This window comes from Odocoileus virginianus, chromosome 19 (assembly GCF_023699985.2).
Source record: "Odocoileus virginianus isolate 20LAN1187 ecotype Illinois chromosome 19, Ovbor_1.2, whole genome shotgun sequence".
NCBI lineage: Eukaryota > Metazoa > Chordata > Mammalia > Artiodactyla > Cervidae > Odocoileus > Odocoileus virginianus.
This window is the reverse complement of record NC_069692.1, coordinates 25,900,777-25,920,247: the sequence shown is the minus strand read 5'-3', so window position 1 is coordinate 25,920,247 and position 19,471 is coordinate 25,900,777. Positions and strand designations below refer to the sequence as shown.

At 36.0% G+C, this 19,471-nt stretch overlaps 1 protein-coding gene across 2 annotated transcripts in view; it reads right to left on the bottom strand.

The window, feature by feature from the left end:
• Window positions 1-261: 261 nt before the first annotated feature.
• The window catches only part of SEC63 (SEC63 homolog, protein translocation regulator), a 70,873-nt gene continuing 51,663 nt past the window's right edge, over window positions 262-19,471 (bottom strand). Inside the window, exons 14-21 of one of the 2 annotated variants that reach the window (XM_020892365.2) lie at window positions 18,880-18,962; window positions 15,505-15,564; window positions 15,129-15,302; window positions 11,683-11,841; window positions 9,658-9,759; window positions 5,076-5,174; window positions 2,383-2,487; window positions 262-654 (exon numbers count right to left, since the gene is read on the bottom strand). In XM_020892365.2, the coding sequence (XP_020748024.1) occupies window positions 511-654; window positions 2,383-2,487; window positions 5,076-5,174; window positions 9,658-9,759; window positions 11,683-11,841; window positions 15,129-15,302; window positions 15,505-15,564; window positions 18,880-18,962 (926 nt within the window). In that variant the 3' untranslated portion in view covers window positions 262-510. The remainder of the gene's footprint in view (window positions 655-2,382; window positions 2,488-5,075; window positions 5,175-9,657; window positions 9,760-11,682; window positions 11,842-15,128; window positions 15,303-15,504; window positions 15,565-18,879; window positions 18,963-19,471) is intronic. The other variant, XM_070450010.1, reaches the window with a different exon arrangement.

Sequence of the window (19,471 nt, the reverse complement as noted above, 5' to 3'; positions counted from 1 at the left end):
AATAAAATGTTTAAAGCTATGAATGGAGCTATTATAAATAGTCTTATATCACTGCAAAATGTCAGTAAATGAATAATAGAGCTTATAAGACATTAAAACTTGAGCAGATGTTACTTAAAACATTTGTGGTGTTTATCATACATACTTTAATGTTTGTTAAAACTAAAGCTAAACAAAGAAAGGTCACTCATTTATAGATTGTTTTTCATGTACCTTTACTTTTACCGGGACCATAGATGATAGATAATACATAGCCCACACTTCTGGACAGTTGTAACAAAGGGTTTATTATCATTTGCGGATGAAATAAATGCACCATCCCATACCTGAAAGGCTTTCACAAACCTTAAGCATTTTTCAGACTGTACCAAGGCACCACCACCGCCTTGGTAACACCCTAGTAACACTTCCCTCAATATCAGTTCTGCAATGCTTTTGGTTTATTATACACTTCCAAAACAGCAAAAACTTGCAAAGATGCGCACAAATTGTGGTCCATGCGTTTACTGCTTAGTCATCATCTTCTTCCTCTTCTTCCTCTTCCTCAAAGCTGTCTTCAAAGCCCTCACTGTCTTCCTGGTCTTCATCCCCCTCTATTGCTGTATCCCACTGTGGGTGATTTTCTGGCACAGGCTTAGCCTCATGAACTTCCAACTAGAAAAAAGAATTAAATGCAGACATTAGAAATCTGGGGAGGAATAATGGAAGAAATAACTGGTAAAGAAAAGGTTTTCTTTGACAGCAGCACTTGTAAAGAAAAGATTACATCTTTTAACTCTAACACATTTAAGAAAAGACACTCATCCACAAAATAAAAACATGAATCTAGGAACATGTTAGTATAGTTAAGTTTCTAGTGTAGTTTAATAGTATGCTTTTACAGGAACTATACACTATTTATTCTGCAGCATGAAAGATGAATAATTCTGACTCTTGAGCAGGAACACTGTTCTAAGTCTTCTGTGGAGGGAAAAAAAGTTCAAACATGACTTCCAAAGAGGTATCTGCAGCCTCCAAGACTACTCATGAAGTTAACACCCTATAGCCAATGGGAAGAAATACAGTGCCCTCATGGGGAAAAAAAGCCACGCCTTTGCTGGCTCCTTTCGGTTGAGTCCCAGTACACAGTGTAACACTTCTTCAACACAATCTCTCTAACACAATAGCATGCCTCTATAAAAAGCTCAAGAGATTTCCCTGGTGGCTCAGGTGGTAAAGCGTCTGCCTACAATGTGGGAGACCCAGGTTCAACCCCTGGGTCGGGAAGATCCCCTGGAGAAGGAAATGGCAACCCACTCCAGTATTCCTGCCTGGAAAATCCCATGGACACAGTCCACAGGGTCGCAAAGAAATGGACATGACTGAGCAGCTTCACTACTTTCACTTTCACAAGTGAAATGGTAACATCGATGGGAATGTGCTTCAACTGATACTCACACAAGTGTACACTCTAAAATGAAATACATGTGCCTTTCTAAAGAAAACAGAAACCATCTGGTGAGGCCCTATAAAGGTATGGCACATTATAGTATATTAAAATTATCACACTGGTAAGTTATACTCAAGGTTCTAAATCATCATACTCCTTTAACACAAGTTTATTATTGAGAGCATTCCATCAGGTGTATTATATTAAACTATGGGAAGACCTCTTTCCCTGTTATTCTACATTTCAAAATTAGAAATGCTTACCTAAGATGTAATACACTTATTCAAATAGACAACCTTATTTTTCTAAGTTCCCTTTATTACCTCAAAAATGTATAAAAAATTTTTTTGCATGGTTTGATTCACTCTTTTTCTCTATGTATCGCTCTTCTTCCTTCCTTCTCAGGTATTTGAAAATTTCTCAAAAAGGAGGAAGTGGTAACTTTCATTTGCCACACAAGTATAATAATGCAAATCCATACCCACCATAGATTGAAAAAAAAAATTCATTTTCAAAAAACTTTATTATTATATTTGATTGACAGGGTGTATAGCAAAAAAAAAATCAGCTATACATATACATAAATCCACTTTTTTTTGTTAAAAAAGAGTCTTTTCCCATATAGGCGTTACAGAGTATTGAGTAAAGTTCCCTATACTATACAGCAAGTTCTTATTAGCTATTTATTTTGTATACATAGTAGTATGCATATGAACAATCCCAATCTCCCAATTTATCCCTGCCCCCTCACTTTATCACCCCAGTAACCATAAGTTTGTTTTCTACATCTGTGACTCTATTTCTGTTTTGTAAGTAAGTTCATTTGCAGTTTTCTTTTAGTGTGCACATACAAACAGTATCATATGATATTTGTTTTTCTGTGTCTGACTTACTTCACTCAATATGACAATTTCTAGGGAACACCATATTTACAGCATAGTCATTATTCTTACCTTCAGTGGTTTAATCTGATCCAAACCCATATAGGAGTCTGATCTTAGAAACACCGTATATTGATAATTTCCAGGCTTGCCTGGTGCAGGAAACTTCAGTTCTACCTAGAAGATAAATCAGAACTTAAAATCTATATTTTAAAGAATGGAAGAAACAATAGCTCCCTCCTAACATATTTAGACCAGAGAGTATTTAATAGCCAGTGCTTACTCAGATGACAGAAGAGATCTTAACACATGTTACAAAAGTTCTAATGACAACAAATGTATGTACATATATGACATTTGTGTCATATATGTACTACGTAAAAAGGAAATAAAAATGGGCAGAATTGATAGGGGTAATTTCTATCTCCAGAATTCAAGAAAACATATTTAAAGCAACCAAGTGCTATCTTGATAACCTGAAGAAATGAAGCTGGGCATAAAAGTAAAATAAATGAAATGTCGAACTAAAACAGACTTCACCAAACAGGAATAGTTCTTGCCAAATTTTCTTATTTCTAGAACAAATGTTGAGAGAATAGAAATACATTCATCATCTCTGCCCTCAGTCACAGAGCTCCTCAAATCCCTCTAATTCCAAAGTGACAAGAGCACATAAGGAGCATCTTCTGTTCTAAAATTTGGTCTTTGGATCTGGTTCCTGACACTGAGCTGACAAATCCCTTGGAATTTCCTGGATGATAAGAATGAGTTCTCTTCTAATGAGGCAACTCTTGGTCTCCTAGATGAGGACCAGTCACCAGAAAGCCCAAACCATGAGTAGAAGACTGAACTTTTAGTCCCACCCCCTACTCTCTGGAGAGAGGCTGAAAACTGAGTTAATGATCAATTATGCCTATGTGATAGAGACTCCATAAAAATACCAAAATAAGGGGTTCAAGGAGCTTTCAAACTGGTGAACATACAGAGGTGCAGGGAGAGCGGATCGCTCAGAAAGAGCATGGAAGCTCAACATTCCTTCCCACATACCTCGCCCCATGTATCTCTTTCATCCGGATAGTCATCTACTTCATCATACTATTTTCATAATAAACTGGTAAATATGTTACCCTGAGTTCTATGAGTCATTCTGGCAAATTACTGAACCCAAGGAGGGGATCATGGGAACCATGATTTACTGCCAGTTGGTCAGAAGTACAGGTGACAACCTGGGACTTGAAACTGGCATCTAAAGATGGACAGCGGGGCAACAGCAGTCTTCTGGGACTGAACTTTAATCTGAGCTATCTGGGGAAATTGTGGCAGTACTGAGTTAACCACAGGACACTCAGCTGGTGTCACAGAGAAAAAGAAAGAGGTCAAAACCCATGGATGAATGGTCTATGGGGGTATGATAATATGCCTGCAACATTTTTATATATCTCACAAATTGAGAGGCAATGAACATACTATACTTGAACATTCTTTCTCCCTATAGAGAAATAAACATTTAACAACATCTATCAAAATTACAATGTACAGAGCCTCTAATTCATTAATTCTACCTCTATGAATTTATCCTATAGATGTATTTGAATGATATGAGGTTATTCATTGCAGCAAAACACAAGAAACACCTTGTAAGTCCACTAAAGAGCTGAGCACTGAATAAATAAACTTCCACACAAAAGAATATCATGCAGCTGTAAAAACAAACAATGAAGCTTTTTTCTGTATTAATATGGTACAAATTCCAAGTTTTATCACTGAGAAAAAGGTAAGGTGCAGAACATGATGTATGCTACTTTTTGTGCAAAACTGGGGAGAATATACTTAAGTATATGCTTGTACTTTACTACAATATCACATGAAGAATACATAAAAATTTGGTAATATTGATGGTTTCCAGGAAGTGGAATGGGTGAGTGAGAGACAGGAATATAAGATGTTTCAGTGTGTGCACTTCTGTATATCTTCTGAAACACTAACTAGGCAAATGTATTATCCTTTCAAAAATGGGTAAAATTTAAATTTTAAAAAATGTTAAAATTACTCTGTGAAAGAGATATCCATAAGTTGGCACTATCACTAAGTGTCAAACAACAATAAACTACTTCAAACATTTACTACTTGGTTAGAAAGGTAGGAAAAAACTTTTGGGATTTAAAAATCATCATTACAGAACTCTCTTGAAATTCAAAAGCTTTGCTCTTGTCCACCAAGTCCACGTAGACAGAAACTTCTTTCTCAAATAGTAACGTAAAAAAATCAAAAAGAAAAACAAGGAAATCCAAGGGGAAAGTATGTTCATCACAATGCTATTTATGTGATGTCACTGATAGTGGACAATGCAATAAAATAAAAAATTCCACTTTAAAAAATCAATCACTAGTACTTACATTTGTTTGTAACACAAAAGCACTAATTCAATGAGGATACAAACCATAATTTCTGAGCACTAATCCAATGAGGATAAAACTCATAAGAATTTGTAGAACATAACTAAATTCTGGAGACATGGTAAGGCAAGTATTCTTAAGACAGTAACAGTGAAAACTCCCCAAAATAAGTTGAGAACAAGGTTTTAAAAGACCACCAAGTTGGTCTACCTTTAACAATTTAATACTCTATAAATTTCCAATGAGCTCCCTCCAAAAGTTGACAGAAAACAGTTATAAAATGTGTTTTAAATAAAATGCAATAAGCCGTATATGATAAATGGATTTCTATACTGTTTTTATATCTAAATAATGTTGTTGTATACTTACCTCTTCCGTATCTTTTAGTGTACACACATGATATGGCATAGATATTAATGTCTGTTCCTTCCTATCCGCGATATAAAGCCACCACCATTCTTGCTTTTCCTGCAAAGAAAAAAAGAGAAGAGTATAAATAGCCAGAAAGAATTAGAGAAATACAGTTTTGCCTTATCTCATTTTAGGGGTATGGTTACTCCTTGGTACCTTAGGGGGACTGATTCCAAACAAGTTCCCCTTTCACCCCCACAATGCGGATACCAAAATCCATGAATGCTTGAATCTCTTACATAAATTGGAATAGTATTTGCATATAACCTATGCACATACTCCTGTACACACCTTATCTAGCCTCTAGAAGATTACTTATAATATCTAATACAATGTAATTGCTATGCCAATACCCAGAAAATTCAAGTTTGCCTTTTTAGACTGTCTGGAATCCAGCCCCCAACATTTTCAATCCACAGTTGATCAAATCCATGGACGCAAAATCCACAGATGCAGAGGGCCAACTGTACTGCCCTTTAGCCACTGCGCTACCCCCAGCACATACACCATGGTTGGTACAAAATAGATGTCAATAAACATTTACTGAATGAATAAATTGTTCTTAGAACCATTCTCCAACAAAAGAATTTTGTATGTAATTTTGGGGTTTCAAATGGCCCCTTAAACCCTATTGATGAACCCCTGTATTTTAAAAACCCCTAATTAACCTTAAATGATAAAAGATATGCTAAAAAATAAAACAGTATAAGCTATCATGAATTCATCTAGCAAATAATTTTAGTAATCTTAGCTAGTAATAAGCAAAAGACAGAAAGTAGGAGTGGAAGGGACTTGGGTAACAATATCAGAAATCAATACATTAAAACACATTACTTATAAGAGAGCATCTTAGATTCTAAGAATCTATTTGTACCATTTACAGTACATGATTTCAATAAGCTCAGCATTTTCAGTTGTACTACATAAAAGATTAGGAACAGAAAAAGGGCTGGGTAAAGAAATTGCCACCAGAATGCACAATGATAGCAGGAAACACTGACAGGAGACAAAAACCTATTAAAAAAAAAAAAATCAGAAGACCAGTCTGGGAGCACCAAACTTCAGTGTGGTCAGCAATCACCACTGAATTACAGCACAGATCAGTAACTTTTCATTCATCCACTTTGCACCCACTGTTTAAGAATGGGCTAGGGAAGACCCTTTCTAAAATGGCTTAAAAAAAAGTTTTGGAGCTAAAAATAAAATAAATTGTAGGATACTCCAATTAACCAAAGCAACACTAGAGTCTCAATTATCCAAGAGAAGTTTAAAAAAATAACTTTTTATTGAAAATAGTTTCATAGGAATAAGTCTGTATCTTTAAGCCAAAATCGCTTGTGCTTTCTATTTTATTTCAATCTTAAGACATTAAAATATGGTTTATTATCTTCCTAATAATGGTACACTAAGTTCAACTAAAAGCTTTTGTTTAAATGCCTTAAACTACAAGGCAATGCAACATTAATAGGCAGGATAACAAATCGTAAGTGGATGACTAACTCAACTTCCACTTAATCCAAGGGTTAGGACTACTACAACAAAAGGAAGAGGTGTACACATATGTCTCTCTACATGTGTTTTGCACACACGAAATGGGCAGAAACAACAGACTCAAAGTGGAGGACTGCTGTACTCACAGGAGATCAATTCCAGGGCCACTCCACCCCCAGAATACCGAAATTCATGAATGTGCAAGTCTGTTACATAAAATGTCGTGGTACAGTTGGCCCACCACATTTGCAGGTGCAGAACTCACAGATTTAGAGGCCAAAGAGTCTGCTCTAACTACTCAACTCTGCTCTAACTACTCAACTCTGCCATTGTATTACAGAAAGAATGAGTGTGGCTCTGTTCCAATAAAACTTCATTTATAAAACAAGCTGGGAGGCAGATCTGCCTGCAGGCAGTAGTCTGCCAATGTCTATTTCAAAGTCATCCAGACCCAATTATTTTACTTCTTGAAACCTCACCTTTTTTCTCTGTTAAGTGATGAATGCCTACCTCAAGTTGTGTTGTGAAGACAAACTGAGATTATACAAAAAAATATCTGTTAAAATGCCTAGGACACAGAGTCCAATAAAATTACAGTTATATCAATATAGCCACTCTGGAAAACAGTATGGAAGAGCCTCAAAAAATTAAAACTACAACTACCATATGATTCAGCAATTTTACTTCAAGCAATTTTCCCCAAGAAAAAAAAAACACAGACACTAATTTGAAAAGATATGTGAACATCAACTCATTGCATCATTATTTACAATATTCAAAATATGGAAGCAACTGAAGTGTTCACTGATGGATGAATAGACAAAGAAGGTACATATAAATAATGGAATATTACTCAAGCCATAAGAAATCAAAATCTTGACATCAGAAACAACATGGATGGACCTAGAGGATATCATGCTAAGTGAAGTCAGAGAAAGACAAAATACCATGATCTCGCTTATTTGTAGAATCTAAAAAACAAACAAAATGAGATGAAAACAGGCTCATAGATACAGAGAACAAATATGGGAGAGGGGTGAAGGTGGCGGGAGAAATAATGAAGGAGATTTGGAAGTACAAACCTCCAGCTATAAGATTATTAATAAATAAGTCATGGGATGTAATGTACAATATAGGAAGATGATCAATAATATTATAGTGACTCTGTATGGGAACAGAGAGTTACCAGACTTACTGTGGTGATCATCTTATAATGTGTGCAAGTATCAAACTACTAGATGTTACACCTAAAACTAATACAATGTATGTCAACTATATTTCAATAACAATTTTTAAAGTTATGATTATTAATGAAATGAGGTAAACATCTATTTAAGCAGTCTGACATTTCATTTTCAGAAATATCATTACTAGAACATACATGTTCAAGAATGTGCATTTATTCTTTACCTCTACTTAGAGAATGCCTCCCACTGCCCCAAATCTATTTGATTAAAATGAGAGTCATTCAAGAAAAATAAACATTAAGAAGCTAGTGATTATTACCTATGGAATTGCACCCAGATTCTCTCGAAGCACATGGTTAAAGTAGAAAAGAGTCTCTACCATGAGTTATTTGCACTTTAAACCAAACTGGTTTTTTGTTGCATGGGATTCCCAACCATTCTTGTTAAATATATGAGTTTCAATAACATTTAAGTCAATTATTAACATAAAACTTTAAGTAATATACATGGGAAGGTAGACAGGTAGAAGTTAGGAAAATTCCAAATAAAGTCCATCTGATAAATGGCACTCTGAGATGTTTACTATGCAGATAATATTACAAGAAGGCACTTTCACTACTAAAATGTACTAAGGGAGTAAATGAATGTTTTGCCTATTAACTAAGCATGGTCTAAAATGAAGCTGTCTATTATAAGGGTACAAATTATGCAGCTTACAGCGTCCCATGGTACTTTTAAAACCAATGGTACTTTTAAAACCAATCAATGAATGAAATTTATTCGCTTGATTTCAGGAGCCTTGGTGTTGGCAGACTACACTGCAATGGGCGAAATGCCCCTAACAGATGGGCTATAGCTCAGGACATGCCAGAAGATCAGCACGCACAGTAAGATGGAATCATGGGCTGACTGCTCTCCAAGTCAAAAAACAAAAGTCTGTGCATAGCCACTCATTTATTAGGAGAGCCAAATTACTTAGGAACTTGCCTTCAGCAGTCCCCAGTAACTATAGATTGACATTCTAGAGCAGAAAGCATATTTATACATGAAATCACCCGCCAAACACAAGTGGTGAGCAGAAGGCTCTATGGCAAAGCTGCGAAGCAATCTGTGGAACAGCTTCCCTGAACTAACAGGCAGTAGTCCTTGACCTCTAGCCACAGAGAATTATCTGCAAAAGCAATATGTCAAGATCTCAAACTGATCTCAAATTCATCTGAAAGACAAACAGCCTATCAAAGAGATGGAAGGCTGAACAGGCCACAGCCACGAAGTAAATAAGCACAGGGGACAAAGAACGTCGCAGTGATCAGTCTGGAGCTTGGGGATCAGCTCTTACTGAACTCAGAGGGTCCTCAGGCCTGGGCTTGCCTTCTTCCCACCGATCAGGGCACTTATCAGAACAAGTCTAGCGTCTCCAGATGGCCATATAGAACCCTCAGAACAAAATCCACGAGCAGAATTTAAGAACATTTTCATTCTATTCAAAACATGGTAGAAGTATGAGACTCACAAAAGCCACACAAAGTCACAGGCAAAATATGCATTTGTCTCATTAAGACTGCCTGAACTGCAAATGAGAAATCATCCAGGCACAGAAAAGACAGAAGCCCAGGACAACAACAAGGTGTTAAAAAGTTGACAATCCTCCTTTTAAACAACTCATTTACTCAAAGTAATGCATACTGAAATATATGCTTCAAAAGTGTGACGTATGGAGAATACACCACATTTAGTGCATCTGAATCAGTACACACTACAGAGAGGATACGAGTCAGTTCACGCTACAGAAAGGATAAACAGCAACTAAGAAATATCTGACTAGAAGAAGGAAAACACTAGGCTGTGGATGAATAACTCACCTCAGGAAAGTAAAGACTATAGACAGGATGTGTTATCTTTGATTTGGTTTCCAGTAGTGCTCTTTCCTTTCGCTGAATACTTTGTTGTAATTCTTGCCACTCCTAGTAAAGTGAAAATCAGAAATAATGGAAATTAAACATGTTTTCGATCATTTTGAAGGGTGTCCATCTTCTTCCAGATGGCATTCCTGACAATGCTAAATACTAGAGTTCAGTCCCACAAATCTGATCACTTCCCTGCTCAAAACTTACAATGCTTCTTTTCATAAATCTAACCTGTCTAGCATGAACTACACTACCAATCATGACCTGACCTGAGCCTCTCTCTCCAGTCTCCTGTCACTGCTAGACTTCCCTGACCTCACTGGCTACTTCACTCTTAAACCTTGTTTGTATTTTTGCTTTCTTTTTTCTCTACCTGGCAAATTCCTACTCATTAGTTTCTCAGGAGCACCTGAAGCCTAAAGGAGGAGTTCCTGGGTCCCACAGACCATCCTCCCAGAGCTGAGTTGATCACGCCTTTCTTTGTGCCATCACTGCCCCTTGCACAATATGCAGAGCCTCCTTTGTACTGTAACGTTTATCCACTAGTCTGCCTTCCCCTTCAGGCTACCATCATTCAAGAGCAGAAACTTTCACATTTGGCGTTGTATTCCTATTAATATTTGTTATTTGTATAATTATTTGTTAACTGAATGAATGTATTTTTGGTCATCTGAAGAAATCAGTTTATCAAAACCCTAAAGTCACCTCTACTAACCCTAATATAATCAGAAAGAAATATGTCAACTCTGTCAAAGCAAGGATGCTGTGTTTAGTCGCTCAGTTGTGTTCAACTTTTCTGCGACCCCATGGACTGCAGCCTGCCAGGCTCCTCTGTCCATGGGATTCTCCAAGCAGGAATACTGGAGTGGACTGCCATGCCGTTCTGCAGGGGATCTTCCTAATCTAGCGATCTACTGTGTCTCCTGCACTGCAGACGATTCCTACCCACTGAGCCATAATCAGAAAGAAATATGTCAACTCCTTCTGAAAGAAAGGGAGGGGTAATGATTTCTTTGAAAGGTTTTAATTTCATGGCAACCAACTTAATTCTCAAAGTACGAAAACACTGAAGGGCCAGCAACTGCTAAAAACAGACATCCTTATTTTTCTCCCATCCCAAAGGCAAGTACTTTATCTCCTTATACTTTTATCCTTTGCCCTTTCCCTTTTTTTTTCCCCCAGCCTCTGCTTTTGCTTCAGAGGCTATTCAGGCAATCTCTCTTAAATTCCTAAACCACAGGAGTTACTTTTAGACCAATAGCCCAGTCAAGAACAACACAAACATTTAAAAAAAAAAAAAAAATCGGCTGATCAAGTTATGGTTCATCTGCAGTGAGCATCTATGGGCCATTATTTGTTCACCAAATATTCTTTTCTGTAGCCTTCTCATAAGTCATGTGCAACTTCATGCCATGCCATGAGATTTTTTCCTATTCCCTATACCCTCACCATCTTAATCCCTCAGTGACTTCCCCTTTTCCTGAACATCTTACACACCTCTTGAAACAAGGTGGCATTCTGTAACTATTAGCCTCTCCCTTAACCAAACTCTTGACATGAGAGCCCACAGTAATGTTTCTTTACCCTAAACACTGCCTGCAACTTTTGAGAACCTCTTCCAAGTAACTGCTACCTATTTCATAACCCACCTTTCCTTCCTCGTATTTCCAGAGTCATCTCCAACACAAAAAACTGCCTTAGGAGAACAAGCTGAGTTCACCTCAGACCCAGGTCTTACTCTTATCTAACAATGTAAGATTTAAGAAAATTAGGATTTCCAGTCCTTGTCAGAAGTAATTTTTCTTCATAATTACAACCACCATCTCTCAAAAACATTGTCTGAAAGTAATGCAACAGTATAAAATATACTAGTATTGTTTAAAACAAGCAAAGAGATATAAGTAAGCAAAAGAAAAACAACAACAAAAACCAAAACTATCATCAGAGGTATAATTCCAGTTATTTAAACCTATGTCTTACTGCTTCATCATCCTTGTTTTGTTTTTCATCTTGCTCTCTATCAGAGTCTCTGTCACTACCATCATCTTTTTCACTCTGAGAGTCTCTATTGGTTTCCTCTTCCTCAGAGTCACTGCCTTTGTCAGAAACTTCTTCTTCATCTTCCTTTACTGCAGCTTCCTAAAAGGAAAAAGCAACCACAAAAGTTCTGAATGTCTCAGTGAATACATCCTGAGTCCCTGAAACTAATCTACGGTCACTATAATTAAACTGGCTTAAGACTACAGTTTCACTATTGATATAGAATTATTAAAAATTGTCATGAACATTCTTATATATAAATAAGTGGGAGTCAAGCTGAAGAGGTTTAACATTTGACTTATCTGCTTATTTGTTTAACATTTGACTTATCTGCTTATTCATTCTTCATAGCTGATAAAACAAAAAAAATATTTTATTTCTATTTGCAAAATATACTACAACAATTGCTAAACTGGTTCATTTTTCAAAAACATCAATTATATAATATTTTATACAGTATAATGAGAAGTTAATAGAAAAGTATTGCTTTGGGAGCTTAATATTATCTTCAATAACTAATAGTATAATGCAAAAAGGAAAGTCAATGTCCCAAACAAAATACTTAGTCCATTTCAAGAAGCAAGAAAAAGAATAGCAAATTAAATGCAAAGAAATCAGAAGTAAATACATATCAGAAATCAATTAAAGAGAAAGCAGATATAAAAAAGGGAAACCCAAACAAGACTAAATGTTGGTTCTTTAAAAAGATTAACAAAATTCATAAATTAGGCAAGATTGATAAAGGAAAAGACACAAAATTACCAACATTAGGAATAAAAGACACATAACTACAGATCCAAAAGACACCAAAAATAAGGATATTATTAATAACTCTTTAAATAAATTTGACAAGTCAGAGGAAACAAAGTCCTTGAAAAACACAATTTACTAAAACTGATATGAGAAAAAAAGTAGACTATGTTAAAGAAATGGACTGTATAACTAAATTCTTTTTCAAACTCCAAGACCAGATGGTTTCTCTATGTAATTCTTCCAAATAAGAAACAAATCCAATCTTACACACCCTTCCAGGAAAAAGAGAGAGTAATCTCTAACTAATGAGGCCAGCATAAATGTAATCCAAAACCTGGCAAAAATATTACAAGAATGACAAACTGATATTCTCTCCTAAAAATAGTTACAGGAATCCTAAACAAAGTATCATCAAACCCAGATAAATAGTTTAAAAATACTATGTTATAACAAATGAGATTTGTTCACAGAATACAATGATAATTTAATTTTTTAATTCATCAGTATAATTCACCACAGAAAGGAGAAAAATCATACAATCATCTCAATATATGGAGAGAAAGTATTTAATAAAATTCAGCACATGCTCATAATAAAAAACCAAACTGAGGGAAAACCTCCTTCACCTGATATTATAGATAAAGTATATCCACAAAAACTCTATAGCTAACATCATACTCAATGGTGAAATAATGTATGCTTGTTCCATAAGACCAACAAGACAAGGTGACTGCCATCTTCACTTCAAATCAACTACTGCAAGTTCTGGCTGGCACCAGTAAGGCAAAAAGGATGAAATAGCATAAAGATTAAAAAAAAAGCTGTTTTCATACCCAGATGGCATGACTGTGTATGTAAAATATCTTTTTTAAATATCTGCAAATTGTTACAATTATTGTCAATTCATCAAGAATCCTTGATACAGGGTAAATATCTAGAAGGCAACTGTATTTCTATACTCCAGCAATAAACACTGAAGAATGAGCTTTTTTTAATGTTGTCTGCAATAGCACTAGAAAGCATCAAATACACAGGAGTAAATCTAATGAGAGGTGTGTCATTCTCTGCCAAGAGAAATCATAAAACACTGCTGAGAAAAATTAAGGGAGATAATAAAGATAAAGCATAATTATGAATAAAAACAGTCAATATTGTTAACCTGTGAATTCTCCCCATAATGCACCAAAGATTAAACACAATACCAATCTAAGTGCCAGCAGCTTTTCTGGGGGTGGAAATTGTCAAAATTATTCTAAAATTTTAGCTGAAAATGCAAGGGACATAAAATAGTCAAGACAATTTTGAAGAAGTAAAATAAGAGCTTGAGGACTAAAAAAGAAAAAAAAAAGAGTTTGAGGCATTATTCCATTTTAAAACTTCAAGCCACAATAGTTAAGACAGTGTGGCACTGGCACAAGAGACAAATAATCAATGGAAGGAGAGCCCATAAAGAGATTTCCACATATACAGTTAAGGTAACTCATTTTACAACAAATTACGACCGCAATTCAGACAGCTTTCCAATAAATGGTGCTAAAATAAATGGCCCATAATCCCAATCTCACACTATTCACAAAAATGAAAGATGCATCACAGAGCTAAATATAACAAGTAAAATACTGCAGTAATACTTATAGAAGGAAACAAAGTATCTACCTCTCCTTGTGCCCTTGGGATAGGCAGAGATGTCTGAAACAGGACACAAAAGCACTTAACCATAAAGATTTCTGAAACAGACTTTATTATTAATAAGAATCATCTAAAATTCCATTAAGAGAGTTAAAAGAAACACTTATCCACAATATATAAAAGAATCCTACAAAGCTGTCAGAAGACAAATAATCCAAAAATAAATGATGATATCCAAATGGCCAGTAGGCATGTGAAAAGGTGTTCAATACTATTAGTCATAAGGTAAATACAAAAATGACCACACATAGAAATACCAACTACAGATCCATTACAGTGGCTAAAATTAAAAAGACTGGTAAAACCAAGTACTGGTGAGAACGTACAATAACTGGACCCATATTTTGCTGGTAGGAGCATAATATGGTACAACTTTAGAAAATGGGCTCTTTCGGGAAGTTAGACATACACCTATTTTATGACCCAGCAATTTTACTAATAGGCACATATCAAAGAAAAATAGATGTCCACAAAGTGACATGTATCAAATAGGCAAAAACTAGAAAAACCTGTATGTCTACCAATCACAGGACAGACAAACTATAGTATATTCATAAAATGGAATCTCTCTCACACACACATGCACGCGCACACGCACACACACCTGCTGCTACACATAATACTGAAGAATGTCGAAGACAATGTTGAATGAAAGCAGCCAAATGACTCTACTTACATGCATTTTAACAACAGGCAAAACTAATTCATGGTAATAACAGCACAGTGGGGAAGGGAGTGGGGGTGGATGGAGGGGCCACTGACTGAGGAAGGGACCAAGGAGCCTTCTAGGGTGCTGGTGGGTTTTATATCTTGATCTGGGATCATGGGTACATACATTTATAAAACTTCAGGAGCTGTACATATAAGATTTGAACATTTTAGTGTATTTCAGACCTCAACAAAGATGATAATAATGATAGTCTTTACATAGATAATAAACTTACACTCCCAGCGACTCCATTAGCCTGTTTTTGTTTCTGTTGCTTTGGTTGAGATAAGGGCACAGGTGTAGGCTTTTTTTTCAAAGGTTTCTTTTTTTTTGATTTAGCAGTCTTCTTGGGTCCTTTACTCTTCTGTTGCCATCCTCCTTTTGTCTTGTTCTTGTTAGTATCACCCTGCTATAAATCACAACACACACACACACTCAGACATTGCAGCAATAGCTTCATCTGGGAGTCAGAGTAAATATTAGATGGAAATGGCTAAACTAATAAAATGTTTTAGGAAAGTGAATGATTCTCCCACAGCAAGATAAATCCATCAGAGAACTAAATCAAGTTCTTTTACCAGAAAAGACAGATAGGTAAACTCAGGCTTTACCCCATCTTCCGCTGGCTGCTCCTCTGCAGCACAGATGGACTGCTCCTTTTCAAACACTTCCTAGAGCAGAGGGAGCAAGAAAAACAGAAACTTTGTCCAACTGATACTTAACCTTCACATAAAACAATCTTTCAGTACACATTATCAGCGAGTTTGTCTTTGGCTGTGCCGGCTCTCCTCAGGTCGTGGAGAACAGAGGTAGTCTCGAGTTGCATGTGCAGGCTTCTCACTGCAGGGGCTTCTCGTGTGGCAGAGCACAGGCTTGAGGCCGTAGCGGCCTCAGCAGCTGCGCCATGTGGGCTCAGCAGTTGCGGCTACCGGGCTCTAGAACACAGGCTCAACAGTTGTGGCACACGGAATCAGGTGCTTCATAGAATGTAGGATCTTCCCGGATCTGGCACTGAACCCCTGTCTCCTGCATTGGCAGGTGGGTTCTTTACCACTGAGCCATCAGGGAAGCCTTATCAGTAAGTTTATTAACTGCTGACAATTACAGGAGGTGGGGACAAACAAATGGCTAGACAGGAGGCTTTTAGCAATTACTAAATGATGTATGTATGCAAATTTGGCCATCTCTAAAGGACACCTTAGAAGTTACCTTCTGAAATATCTCACATCTGTCTTGAATATATTTTGAAAAGTACAGTCTATTTAAATTTATAAATGCAATGCCTTAAAATATGTAAAATTATTATAAAGTCAGTCATTTCATAATTTAAATTTTTACTTTTATTCTAATAGTAATCAGACATCACTATTTTAAAGTTATGAGAATCTGAATACATTATATTACGCTAACTTCAAAAGTTTATGAGACCAATATTAGTTTATTCATGATTGTATGCGATATTGCTAATACAACTTAGATATAATTAAGTGGAACACCAAGAAAATCTACATGTCCGAGACATACCCACCCACCCAATAATCCATTTCATTATCAGTAGACACTATAAATTTAGAGTTTGAAATCCAGTAAGAATCCAATGTGACTCTATATAGAACATGACAAGTGGGTTGTTCCATAAACTCCCCAGAATTATTAAAGCTAACAAGTGAAAACGATGATAACTACTGGGCTCTAAACTGTTGGCCTAATGCAGGGGCCAGCAAGCTATGGCCCATTTTTTGCTTTTTAAACAAAGTTTTTATTGGAATACAGCCACGCCCATTTGTGAGTTCAGCCATTGCTACAGAGATTGTATGGCCTGTGAAAACCAAAAATATTAATATTTACTGACTCAACCTTTAGAGAAAAAGTTTGTCGTCGCCTAGCCTAATTCTATCATCTCTGCTCATTTCTTCATTTGTCAGTTGAATTCTAATAATTACATTGAAATACAATTGAAACTAGAACTAGAAGATAAAGAGTTGATTCTTCCCCTTTCTCCAGGCCACGTCTGCTTTTTCTTCTAACAATTACCTGAGAAATGTCAACAGCCCAAGGACAACTCTGTGCTCATTTCTCGGGCTACGAATTCCAAAGCACGTAGGCAGTGTAGTTTGCATTCGAAACCTAACCCTGGCCACCGGCTTAGAGCAGCCTCATCTCCCAGGAGGCACCTCTCATCCAGAGTCCATGATATATACAAATGCTTCCTTTACCATCTGCTACCATAAAATCAGTATCTTTATTTTGATACATCCTACTGTGAATCATAGAATGGCTATCCACTCCAGTAGAATTCCACGGACAGAGGAGCCTGGCAGGCTATAGTCCATGGGGGTCCCAAAGAGTCCAACACAATTGAGCAACTAATACAACAACAACTACAAAATATGCTTTTTCTACCAGAGGTTTTAGACATGGGTTTTATTTTTTTTTTTAAGTGCCTATATTTTTTCCATTTATTTTTATTAGTTGGAGGCTAATTACTTTACAATATCGTAGTGGGTTTTGTCATACATTGACATGAATCAGCCATGGATTTAAATGTATTCCCCATCCCGATCCTCCCTCTCACCTCCCTCTCCACCCGATCCCTCTGGGTCTTCCCAGTGCAGCAGCCCTGAGGACTTGTCTCATGCATTCAACCTGGGCTGGTGATTTGTTTCATCCTTGATAATATACATGTTTCGATGCTGTTCTCTTGAAACATCCCACCCTCGCCTTCTCCCACAGAGTGCAAAAGTCTGTTCTGTACATCTGTGCCTCTTTTTCTGTTTTGCATATAGGGTTATCGTTACCATCTTTCTAAATTCCATATATATGTGTTAGTATACTGTATTGGTCTTTTTCGATAAGGAAGCTGTGGTACATATACACCATGGAATATTACTCAGCCATTAAAAAGAATTCATTTGAATCAGTTCTAATAAGATGGATGAAACTGGAGCCCAGTATACAGAGTGAAGTAAGCCAGAAAGATAGACATGGGTTTTAAATGCAGCATATTTCCTGCAGATGCCCAATAAACCTCAGAGCAGAAGAGGCTAAAATCTACCACTGGTTCAATAAAACTGAGCTGAAATACTATAGTTTAGTAAAAATTAGTTACAACTATACTTGCAACTTGGGAAGTGCACTTAGCTTGGGAAGTAATACAAATATGTAACAAAAACTGAGAAAAACAAGATGCAGGAAACATATATATGACTAGATTAAATGAAAAAGAATGAGAACAGTACCAGCATACATATGTATGCATGTACATATATGCACTGAAAAGCTCCAGATAGTAAACATGAGCATGGAGAAAGATACAAAAGGATTTACACAAGACTGAGTTCTGGTCATCTGGGTCTGACAAGGTGGCTTCCTAAGGAAGCAGGGGTGAAATACGGGATCCATGTTATCAATATCATTTTAATTCTGTGGGTATTCCATGCATCAGGCTATCTCAAAGGATGAGCTTCAAAACTGATGATCTCAGAGTGATAGAATTTTAGGTGCTTTTAATTTCTTCCCATAGTTTTCTGCATTGCCTAAATTTGTTTCCCAGGCAGCATAAATTTTTACATAATTAGGAAAAGAGCTATTTTATTGTACTTTTTAAAATAAAAAATAAAAGGGAGTAAATTCTCTCAAGAACTGATTAAAAAGGAGCAGGTAGGTAACGAAATTCTCAACAATAATCAATAATCAATCTCTGTATAATATTTTATAGTTTAAGAAAGATACCCAGATTACATTATAATGCTTTATAGGGAATTAACAAATCATCACCCAAAGAATTCATCTATCTTTCAACTTTGTGTGTGTGAAAACAAATGAGAAAATCTAAAATCAAAATTTCAAAATGGCTAATAGAATCTGCAAAATTAGATTTTCAAAACTATAGTTTTGACTTTCAAAATATATAACTTAAAATGAGAAAATAAACATAAATATCTTAACATATAAACTCTCAAAGCATAAAAATACAGACTACTTACTGCCATTGTTTGCCTTGTCAATTTAACCAAAACTGTAACTAAGGATCCTACTGTGATGTTGTTGCTATCTTCATCATCCAATACTGTAAGATATAAGAAAAAATAAATAAAAACTAGTCTCTATGTCAAGGCAAACAGCAAAACAACTTATCCAAATCAATCTGAGACTTTATTTCAAACATACAGAATTTTAAGGCTACTAAATAAAAAATAATTTACTATCTACTCTATATAAACTTCTCCAGAAGATATCTTCAACAAAGTACTCATTTAATCCTTAAATTAGCTCTATGAAGCATTATTAATTCTTTAAAGAGACTGAGGTTAAGGAATAAAGTAAAATGCCCAAGGCCACAAAAGGGCTATGCTGGCACCGCCAAGTTTCAAGTCCAGATCCTTTAAAATACAGTATACTGTGAGGGTTACCAAAGCTTTCTCTCATACTGATATAAAAGAGGGTTCTGTCACTCTACTAAATTGTACAAACATTATACTCACAAGATTTTACCTGTATAATCAAATGCCTGCAAACTAGTATTCTTAGCAATGTTAAAGATACTTAATTTTTAAGGCAAGAACTTCAAAATATTGT